The sequence below is a fragment of the Colossoma macropomum genome, unplaced genomic scaffold (assembly GCF_904425465.1).
Source record: "Colossoma macropomum unplaced genomic scaffold, Colossoma_macropomum, whole genome shotgun sequence".
Classification (NCBI taxonomy): Eukaryota; Metazoa; Chordata; class Actinopteri; order Characiformes; family Serrasalmidae; genus Colossoma; species Colossoma macropomum.
Genome location: NW_023494804.1, coordinates 3,342,915 through 3,355,024, shown reverse-complemented (window position 1 = coordinate 3,355,024; position 12,110 = coordinate 3,342,915). Strand labels below are relative to the sequence as shown.

Here is a 12,110-nt window from a genome sequence, read left to right as displayed (position 1 = left end):
GTTAAAGGGTGAATCAGCAGTTCTACATTAACTCCAGAGTTTAAGACCATTTATTGTTAAACTGTGTTGAACGATCAGCAGAGCTTTATTTTACTGTAAAGGAGGATTATTTTATTTTTACCTACAAATCTGATTCAGCTGTGGAGCCACAACAGGGCAGTAAAAGAGCTGCATGTGGCTCCGACCCCTGTTCAAAAGGATAAAGAGAGGCTGGAAATGTGATGTAGAAATGAATTATGATTTTTATGGTATAGAAAAGCACACAAAAATCAAAAGTGGGGGAAAGAACAAGAAAAACGTAGGAAATGGGCTCCTTAATTATAATTAAGCATCGTTAAATCAGAAAAATGACCGTGTGAAAGAGTGTATGGAAACTCTATGACAGAAGATCCATTTGATAAGCCATATAATGACTAATGTAATGATTAAAGCTTTATTAATTAAACATCCTGCCCCTGCACCTCGACACTGATCAGCTAAGAATAAGTGAATTAGTCAATATTAAGGCATAAAAGTAGAATTATCAGAAGTGGGAGGAGTGATGATAAAGGAGGCTGTGAGGTCACTCAGTGTCCTGGTCAGTATTAACCCTGATTACACTCACACAGGCAGAGCTGGTGATTATTTATGATTATGTGGATTCTCTTTCCTGCTTCAGTTTAACTGATTTATTGTGACAGTCACACTGAAACAGTGCCAGACTGACTGATCAACCTAACATGTTAAGCCTTTTTCTGCTCTGACTGTCTGTCTGCTCAGAATCTCAGAATCAGAATCACTTTAATGGCCCAAAAAAAACCCCAAAACATCTCATATCAGTGTCTACATTTACATGCAAAGATTTTGTCCAATCTGAATGAATACATTACGATTATAAATTAAGACTGAGGTGTTTATTCTCACTCTACTCAACAATCTGATGAAAAATCTCAGTTTACATTCACTCTCCAAGTAATCAGATCCAATATTATGCGCATGCATAGAGAACCGCTTAGTGTAGACGTTACCATGACAACCAGCATCACGTGAGTCCAGTCAGACTGAGATGAGCAGCAGTGAGCAGCGCTTGTGTTTTTAACTGCTTTAAAATGATGTCAGACTCAGGAAAACGTCCTTCACATGTCCTTATTAAAGAAGGCCGAGAGGAAGACGTCGTGTTCTGAGACACATAAGCTGGACGTCCGTCCCACCGCCGTCTTTGAAAGATCAGAGCATAAACTTCGTCTCCTCTGCAGACCAGTTTCTGCTCCGCCATGTTGAACGGTATAAACTTTCACTATGACGCGACGAACATGATCAGAACGGACTTAAACTTTCCGATAGGGAATGTAATCAGATACAGGTGTTTACATGGATATTATTCTTCTATTTAATGGATTATTTACAGGATTACCCACCTCGATCAGTCGGGTAGAAATTGTATTCTGAATGGCCTCAATCTGACTAGTGTATTCAGATTGAGGTGTTTACCTGGACGTATTCTATTCCGATTGAGCTATTAGTCAGATTATTAACGGATTATCAAGCTACATGTAAAGGCAGCTACTGTGGGCTGATACCCGTTATTAACAGCAATTGGAAATGTTCTTGCATAATCATAGCATAAGAGAGGGAATATTCAGTGAACTGTGGTGGGTTTCAGTAGTTGAGGATTAAGGAACTGAGTCAAATCCAGCTCCATGTAGCTGTTGGCCTCGTCTTCAGGTCACAAAGAGAAGGAGAGAAATGGAGGCGCTGTGATGTTGATTTGAACAGGACGGTTGTTACTGAGGAACCTCAGAGTTCAGCCAGTTATAGAAGGTAATTCACTCTGGGATTTTTACTTCACAGATTAAAAACTACAGATTCATACTGGACTAAAATCACGGATCTCATCAGTTATGATTCAAATCACAGACAATACTAATCCAGCTCCAACAGGGCTTCTGTATCTGTCTGTCTTTTTTTTTCTATCTATCCTTCCTTATTCTCTCTCCTTTTCTCATGCTCTCTCTCTATCTATCTCTCCTATCTCTCCTTCTCTCGCTCTTCCACTCCTTTTCTCACTGCCTGTCTCTCTCTCTTTTTTCTCTCTCGCTCTCTTTCTCTTTCTCTCCTTCTTTCTTTCCCCTGTCTCTCTTTCCCTCTTTCTCTCCTCTCTCTCTGTCTGTTTGTTTCTCTGTCCATCTTTCTGAGTCTCTCTCTCTCTGCTCTCTCTGTTTAAGTTTCTCTCTCTGTCTCTGTGTTTCCATCTTTCTGTCTTTCTCTCTCTATATCTTTCTCTCCCCCTCTTTCTTTCTCTCTCCCTCATTCTCTCTCCTTCCTTTCTCTCCCTTCCTCTTTCTCTCTTTCCTTCTTTTTCTCTCCTCTCTCTTTGCCTATCTCTCTCTCCCTCCATCTTTCTGTCTTTGTCTGCCTGTCTCTTTCTTTCTCTCTCTCTCTTTTTCTGCCTGTCTCTATCTCACTATCTCCTTCTGTCTCTCTCTCTCTCTGCCTGTCTCTCTCTCTCTCTCTCTCTCTCTGACCCCTGTCACTGCTATCCAACACTGTGCAGTCTGATCGGGTGTTGTTGAGTAAGCGAGTTGAGCGGTCCATCTTTAGCGGTCAGCTTAATGCTATCCTCCTCTGGGCGGCGGTGTATGTGTGTCCTCGTGCCCTGAGCGGTACACACTCCCTGAGGCAGAGCCAAAGCATCACACTCACTCTCTCTCTCTCACACACACACACACACACACACACACACACACACACACACTGCAGAATCACCTGAGGCGAGTAGAGTAACCTAAACTACACTTAAAGCTACACTTACAAAAATAATGAATCAGATTTATCAGATTTGCACATTAATAAAACATACAACTTCAACACTATACTGTCTTTCAGTTTACTTACTTTTAGAAATAACTGACCCTGTACAGGCTCCGCCCACAAATATGTTCTTTTGCATTACAGCGTTCCCACTTATATTTTAACCAGTGACCGGTCTCCTCATTTATAACGTCTCTGGCTAACATCCTAACTGCAAACTAACACACTAGCCCCAAGCTAACGTGCTAACTGCAAACCAACAAGCTAACCCTAAGCTATTGTGCTAGCCCCAAAGTTGTGCGCTAACTGGAAGATAATGCCCTTCCCCTGAGATAACATGCTAAAGGCAAACTAATGCGCTACCCATGAGCCATAAAACCCAAGCCTGAATATTGTGTTCAGTATCTGTGTTTATCAAATCATGAGCCACGTTTTACCAACTGAATATGATCTGCTGTTTCATTACATTAGCCGAGAAATGAATCTCTTACCCAGCCTAGCAACAGTGCCTACAAACAAACAAGTTTGTGGGTGGGGTCTGGGCAGGACAACTAGTAGACACAGTAGTTACTGAATAATATCAAGTCTTGAGACTAATAATAGAGCGATAGTGGTGCAGTTTAAGGGTTTAAATCTGCTCTCCCTCTGTGTTGTTGTCTTTAAGATGACCGCAGGCTGCTGAATGCTCTCCTTCTCCCGCACTTTCAATCGATATTGCTCATTAACGTATACTGATTAATCAATAATCACCCTCTCCACCGAGGGAGAGCGAGTTATGGCAACATAAAAAAACACCCACACAAAACGCTACACACTTCTCTCAGCCAGAGACGCAGTTTTACACCCCAACAGTTTAATGGAGTACTTGGCCTCAGAGGTGCGTTTGGCTTGTGCCTGGACAGAGTGGACACTAATAATTACAGAAAGCAATCAGTAAAAAGCAGGAGAGCCCTGTTTAAAAAAAAGTCAATGTCTTAAAAAAAGACAATCAAGATAGTGTGATTACACTCTCAGGCCTTCAGCTCGGGCCATAAATGTCAAAAACAAGGAAAAACCCTCTATGACAGTGTTAATTTCTGCTAGTGCCCCTATGAGATTCTGATATGTTAGCGCCACGCTAATGGTAATTCACATCAACATTTTTCAGCTATTCTAGATTAAACACAGACATTTGAAGCTTGATATGTTTTATCTGAAGCTTGTAAAAGACATTAACATGTATTTGAGCTTGTATGTATCGGTTTTACAGTCACTCTTTCAGTAAAGAATCCTGACATAGAGCTGCTGCCACTGTTTTCCATTCCTAACAACAAATTGGAACACAATTGGAGCAAAAAATCGGATTTGAGCAACGAGGCTTGTAATGTGAACGTAGCTATAGAGGTACCGCCGCTGTTTAACATTCTTATCAACTAACCAGAACTTGCTTAGACTGCAGCTCATATACACAGTCTGTGATGTATCTAGAATTTCCAGAAGACCTTGAGTGATGTTTTTTTCTCATTAAATTGGTTGAATTATACAACCCCAATTCCAAAAAAGTTGGGACACTGTGTAAAATGTAAATAAATGTAAATAAAAACAGGATGACAAGATTTGCATTATTTTATTCACAATGGAACATAGAACACATATCAGATGTTAAAAGTGAGACATTTTACCATTTCATGAAAAACATTAACTTGTTTAGAACTTGATGGCAGCAATGCATGCATTGTTTTTATTTACATTTATTTACATTTTACACAGCGTCCCAACTTTTTTGGAATTGGGGTTGTAAATCAAAGCGTGATTGGTTGATTCTTCTGTCACTTCCTAACTATGTTGGTAGTTAAGCTACCATGTAAGGCCTTCAGTTCAGCTCCTGAAGTCCTAACCAATGGGGGAACTTGCTTGGCTGTATCTACCCAGATACCATAGAGAAAAAAAAAAATCCAAGTGGCACCCTAAGGGGTACATTTTTAGGACTTATTTAAGGTACACGGTTATTTACAGTATACAGTATTCTGTATTCTGGGAACAACATAAAGTTAGGATATGGTAAAAAAAAATGTGGGAATGTTATTAAATAAAAACTATAATTTTCTGTGTATTGGACTCGTTGTCACCAAAATACTATGAACAGCTGTTTAATTAATGAGATTTCTGTTTTCAAATCTGAGGCATTATGGATGATACTTTATAAGTTCATTTTCAATGTTGTGTGTTTTTCACTTATCATGAAATCACTTACAGCTCAGTTTATCATCAAAAGCATCTTCATTTTTGCAGCTTCCTACAAACGCTTTGAAACTTGTAAGAAATTATTTTCATCATGTAATAATTTTTATTCGTATCTTCAAAGAAAATGGTTTTATGTAAATGAAATCAGTGACCCCAATTTTTTGAGCAGTAGTGTAGGTTTACACTGCCTGTCAAACGTTTGGGGACTCGCTTTTCAAAACGATTCTATGCAAAATAACAGGTTTGAACACCTGAATGTTTCATAACAAGCATTTTGATATGGGACATAGGAGTATCACGTTATATGCAAGAGTCTTTAAAGGACAATTTAAGGAGATATGCGCAAATCGGGACCCCAGAGGGTAAGATACAGTTTAAGGTGGGCTGGTCTGCATCATGTAACTCCCAGGTCTGAAAACTCCAGACCTGCTGAGTATTCAGTTCCATGTACTTCAGTAAACATGAATTGCTGAATTTGTACTTTCCAGGTTATTTTTAAATAATAATATTTCTATTTCTATGCATGTATATTACAGATTACAGTTAATCTACATGTTCCTCTGTTGAGTGTTAGTCGTGAATGTTTGGGTTTAATTTCATTCTGTTGTGTTGGTTCAGCTCCTGTTCTGCCTTACAGTTGCTCACATCTCTCACTTTTGGAGCTTCAGCATTTCATTTTAGACCAAAAGGATTCAAAAACAGAAGAACGGAGCTGCACAAACTTTACTTCCTATCATGATAGATGCTGGATGGACTAAAGCTCCACTGCGGTTCTCTAACTTACTAGAAGTTAGTCACTTACTTACAGTTACATACTCATAGTTAATTGTTCAATTGTTTTCTTGTAGTTCCACTGACAGGGAAGGGTGATTGTGCAGACAAGTGGAGATGCTATTGCAGCCATGAGCCCTGAGCTAATGCAAATCCCTCATAGGAAAGTCTGCTTACTCTGTGGTTATCTTTGCAACGCCGCTGGGCAGTTATTTCCAGCCATACAAGACCAGGCTCTTATCTCTTTGAATGGGCAGAGACCAAAATACTCAAGACTGAAGGTCTGATTACCGTTAAAGATATTACTGATAAACTCTGACAAATACTTCATGAATATCACAATACCTACAAAAATGTAGGTATTGTGATATAAACTGAGTCTATTCTACAGTTTCTCATTAGGCTGAATGAATAACTGACTCTAAATGTAGGTATTGTGATATAAACTGAGTCTATTCTACAGTTTCTCATTAGGCTGAATGAATAACTGACTCTAAATGTAGGTATTGTGATATAAACTGAGTCTATTCTACAGTTTCTCATTAGGCTGAATGAATAACTGACTCTATATGTAGGTATTGTGATATAAACTGAATCTGTTCTACAGTTTCTCATTATGTTGAATGAATAACTGACTCTAAATGTAGGTATTGTGATATAAACTTAGTCTGTTCTACAGTTTCTCATTGGGTTGAATGAATAACCGACTCTAAATGTAGGTATTGTGATATAAACTGAGTCTGTTCTACAGTTTCTCATTAGGTTGAATGAATAACCGACTCTAAATGTAGGTATTGTGATATAAACTGAGTCTGTTCTACAGTTTCTCATTAGGCTGAATGAATAACCGACTCTAAATGTAGGTATTGTGATATAAACTTAGTCTGTTCTACAGTTTCTCATTAGGCTGAATGAATAACTGACTCTAAATGTAGATATTGTGATATAAACTGAGTCTGTTCTACAGTTTCTCATTAGGCTGAATGAATAACTGACTCTAAATGTAGGTATTGTGATATAAACTGAGTCTGTTCTACAGTTTCTCATTAGGTTGAGAAGCTTGTCCAATCTCACAACAGTAGCTATGAAAGAAAGTATTTGTGGGCGGAGCCTGGATGGGTAATACATTATAATAGCTGTGATATTAGTTTATCTGATGATATACACTCTTTAAAAAGATGGTTCTTTAAAGGCAATAGTTTTATATAGAACCATGAGTTCTATATAGAACCCTTTCATGCTTAAATGGTTCTTTGCATGGTGAATTGGTTCTTCAGATTGATGGAGAATGTGCTGTAAATGGTTCTATATAGCACCTTTTTGAAAATGATTCTATATAGCACCAAATAGTGTTCTGCTATTGATACGATGTCAACATTATTTCAACAGAAGAACCCTTTTTGAAGGTATATAGAACCATTTACCATCAATCTGAACAAGCATCAACCTGAAGAACAATTTCACCATGCCAAGAACCATTTAAGCATGGGACGGTTCTATATAGATCGCACAGAACCATTGTCTTTACTAAAGAACCCTTGAAGAACAATCTTTTTTAAGAGTGTATGTTGTGTATGTTGGACGTTCTATGCACAATATCTGGCTTGTGTGATCAACTCAGACCAGCGCAACACACACTAACACACCACCCCCACGTCAGTGTCACTGCAGTGCTGAGAATGATCCACCACCCAAATAGTACCTGCTCTGTGAGGGTCCATGGGGGTCCTGACCACTGAAGAACAGGGTAAAAGGGGGCTAACAAAGTATCTGAGAAACAGATGGACTACAGTCTGTAACTGTAGAACTACAAAGTGCACCTATACAGTAAGTGGAGCTGATAAAATGGACAATGAGTGTAGAAACAAGGAGGTGGTCAGAATGTTGTGCCTGATCGGTGTAAACACACACACACACACACACACACACACACACACACACACACACACACACACACGAGCGTGTCTGTGTTCTCTACAGCTCCTGGCCATATTGCCATATTATGATAACATGCAGCACAATGTGATAATTCATCTGGCAGATTTGAGAGGAATGTAAATATTTACGGAACAACATTATGCCGGGATTCATAAACACTCTCAGGTACGACATTAATACCCCTCCCTGTAATCACTTTCATTTCCACACAACACCTCTCTCTCTCTCTCTCTCTCTCTCTCTCTCTCTCTCTCTCTCTCTCGTCCATGCGCAGCTCCACCTTTCTCTTTTTCCTCTCTTTGCTTTTTGCAGTCACTTCATATTTATTCAACACTCCAAATTCAAAACGCACAGACCTCCTGCATGGAAGCGGAAGGTAAACAGAAGCTGGTCTTTCTGCTTCACTTCATTATTTGCATTTCTAGTCTTTTTGTTGACACAACAAATATGCAGCGTTTGCAGCCCATACCTTTTTTTTTATTGTTGGTATTTACTCTTCTCACTCAACTTTAAAAAGACATTTTGGGTGTGTTATTAATTTCAAATGATGTTTATTCTTTATGTGTGTGAAAGGTCACACTGTCAGGACAGACTGAGTGCAGTTCTTCTTCTTATGTAATCAAACTAGCGTTACCATGGTGGCTACTTTGTCATTAGCCAGGTTTCCATTCAAGGCGTTATGCGCTTTTATGAAATGTTGGCAGGAAAAATGCAAACTAAGTCATGTTTCCATCCACTGCAGTTGTGTGAAGAAACTTTAGATGATGTGTTCTGCTGTGATTAGGGGATCAAAACGCATCAAAACGAGCAAGACGGAGGGATTTACCTCAGTTTCTGCTTTAAGCATCATTATTTAAGTATCAGTATTTAAGAATCATCTTTACAGCCATTTGCTATCTTTTTATGGCTGTGCTGTTCGCAGCTGAGAGACGCCAGGCAGGACGAGCAATGGCGCCACCTAATGAGGACTGAAATCTGCCACCCCGATGACGTCCACCTTGTGTCTGGAAACGCAAACGCACTAGACGGTTCTGAGGCACATTGTGCAGAGTCATTTTTCAAATTAGCTTTGGAGGCATTTCAGAATGTCAAAAGCAACCTTCAGAAAATATGTGCCATGATTGGCTCATCTGTAGGGCCAACCGTTTCTCACTTACAGCTTGATACATCATCGTTTATTTGAAAAAAGCTTTTCCTTTTTCACATTCCGGCTTTAGCAATATTCCATCTTTTACACCTGTTCATAGCATCAACATATATATATTTGGCATGTTTTCAAATTTCATGGTGGATGGAAAACCCACTACTGTCACTGAAATAAAGGTTCTGTGCAGGTACATTTTTGGTCTGTCAAGGTCCAAACAGTGTAAATGTTCCCTCAAAGGATCAACAGTGGTTCTAAGGTCTGATTGTGAACCTTAAATAAGTTTTTCCAGGTGAAAAGTTCGTATTTCTACCTTTTCATAACCGAATGTTGTAAAACAGAACAGTAAAATAAAAGCCTGGAGACGAGACGGGGTGTGTGGAGTCAGTACAGCTTAGAACATATCATTTCAGTGGATTATGGTTCAGTTATGTTCCCTGACTAAAGGTACTGAGATGGACCCTTGAGGGTTCACAAGAGGGGAACCGCCCCAGAGACAGTTTACTACCTTTATTTCTGAGAGTGTGGCTTAAACAACTTTTATTTTATTCTGGAAACTCAACATTATGTAGCATATCTGAAGACATATACAGCTATGAGTTCTCTTTAAGTTTGAATATAATTTCTACAGTCACCAACTATTAGAACTAGGCCTTCACTTCTAATGCTAAGGTCTGCTAGCACCTCTGTGGGACTCTAGTAGTACATTAACCTTGAGCTAATGGCAACTCACATTAATATTTTTTCAGACAGACATTTGAAGTCTGTAAATTATATTCCATATGTTTTATGTGAATCTTGTAACAGACATTATCTTATATTTGAGCTTGTATGATTGAGCATGATTCATATTCACAGTCAGTGATGTATCTAGAACTTCCAGAAGAACTAGAGTGTCGTTTTTCCCACAAAACTGGTCCAATTGTAAATCAAAGCGTGATTGGTCGATTCCTCTGTCACTTTCTAATTATGTTGGAAGCTAATCTAATGTGTAAGGCCTTCAGTCCAGCTCCTGAAGTCCTGACCAATGGGAGAGCTCGCTTGACTGTATCTACCTAGATACCACAGAGAAAACAATCCTGATTGGACAGTTTTCTCTGGGGCATCTTAAAAATGTAATACTTCATTTCTAACCAAAATTTAACAATACTTTTATTTAAAGCCCTTAAAATCTCAGGCTTATTACATAATAAGACTTATTACTCAGTAACTACAGGGACTTTAATGCTAACTGGCTTAGGTTATAGAAGTGTGTAATAAAACTTTGGGCCTGCCAGTGGGTCCTGACCGTTTAAGGCGCTAAATAGAACAAGCATGGCAGTTCTTATAAATAAAATTAGCTAAAAATTACAGACAACAAACAATTCTGTTCAATATTTCAAAGCAGTCTTTTCTATAAACATTCTGTAAAGCTCTTCCAACCTTACAGCAGTAGCTACAAAAGAGCACCCTTGTGGGCAGAGCGTGGTCAGGTCAATTGGTTTCTTTAGCCGGGGGCAAGGTCACTGGTGAGTGGAACCTAGAAAACACTGTATATGCGTTACTCTGTCCCTGATTGCACAATTTAGCACGGACTAAACATACAGGACCTCACGTTCACTCGTACACAGGTGGTGATGCGGCCCGGTGTAATAATGCGTGTCCCGGAGGCATGTCTGAAAGGTGAAAGTGACCCAGAATAGCACACGCATGTGGGACACTTTAAGAGAGTGTAAATCACTCCTTATAGAGGGCTTACCTCCACACACACACACACACACACACACACACACACACACACACACACACACGCACATGCACACAAACACACACATGCATCCTTCATAAAACAGCAGCTGGATTCATAGCTATTCACATCACACAGCTTAGCAGCGCTGCGTGTGGACGGCCACTGGATTTCACTACAACAGCTTATTTATTTACAATTATTTACTCTGCTTTTCCTGCACTTAAATGTGTGAAGCAGCATCATCTGAGAGGAAACTAAAAACATCATCTAAATTTTCAGAACATTTAATTATTTTGAGATTCCTAAAATACATCACCAATCATTGTTTACAATTCCTCAAACCATATTTCTAATATTCACATATGTTTTTTTCCTGGACTTCAAAGCTAGAGGCTCTATCATGTGAGAGGACTCCTGTCAGCTGGGAGGAAAGCCCTGGTGTACCTTTATTTTTTGCTCAAAACTTTGTTATTATTTTAATATGTTTTGACATAAACACAGTACGGATTGAAACATATTTAACTTTGTAAATCTGTCAGCTTAGTATTCAGTTATCATGTTATTCCTTTACTTATTATGCACATGTTTTGGTTTATACTACCTACTATGAATTATTCACTAACCACTATGAATTATTTGGTACCTACTGTGAATTATTTAGCAACCAGTATGAATTATTCAATAAATACTACTATGAATTATTCAGTATCCACTATGAAGCATTCAGTAACCAGTATGAATTATACAGTGTCTATTATGAAATATTTAGTAACCAGTATGAATTATTCAGTATCTACTGTGAATTATTTAGTAACCAGTATGAATTATACAGTATCTATTATGAAATATTTAGCAACCAATATGAATTATTCCGTATGCACTATGAATTATTTAGTAACCAGTATGAATTATTCCGTATGCACTATGAATTATTCAGCATCTATTATGAAAACAAAGTTCTGTCGTTATATGAGTGAGAAAAATAAAGTTAAGACCCATTTGTGGTTTGTTGGGGTGTCAAGAGTTAAACCAAGATGAAGGAAGGTGGCCCTACCTGGCCTTTTGTCGGTTCTCCCTCTTCGGCCGCCACATAGCCGCACTTTGGAGATGAGGACGAGGATTTGTTTCTGGCAAAGCGACTTGTTGCTCTTTGGACACGGCTTGCGCTTGTTGGCGATCGGCCGGTTGGCCTGGTCGTCCTTGACCGCCCGTTTTTGTCTGATGAGTGAGCTGGCAAGAGCTGCCATCTTCCCCCCCTCTCACTTTCGGGAGGGGGGTCTCCGGGTTTCCTCAGTACCTGTTCTCCGGTGCTCCCTCGTTCACCTGCCCGGCCCAAGAGATAATACAGTAGGTGGGACCCCCCCTTGCGGGGGATCAGAAGGTGTGAGTTTGTTTCTGTTGTGTTGAAACTGGTAGAAAATTAGAAAACTAGAAAACGTTAAGTTCTATTAGAGTCTCCAGCCGACTCGGGTTTAGCCTTCATCATACGAGTCTTATGGAACGTAAACCAGCAGC

The 12,110-nt window shown here is 39.2% G+C and overlaps 1 protein-coding gene across 2 annotated transcripts in view; it reads right to left on the bottom strand.

The window, feature by feature from the left end:
- Positions 1-11,842, bottom strand: part of fgf11b (fibroblast growth factor 11b) — a 71,311-nt gene extending 59,469 nt beyond the window's left edge. The window contains exons 1-2 of one of the 2 annotated variants that reach the window (XM_036594881.1): positions 11,650-11,842; positions 9,956-9,972 (exon numbers count right to left, since the gene is read on the bottom strand). In XM_036594881.1, the coding sequence (XP_036450774.1) occupies positions 9,956-9,972; positions 11,650-11,842 (210 nt within the window). The remainder of the gene's footprint in view (positions 1-9,955; positions 9,973-11,649) is intronic. The other variant, XM_036594882.1, reaches the window with a different exon arrangement.
- Between the last annotated feature and the right edge of the window lie 268 nt (positions 11,843-12,110).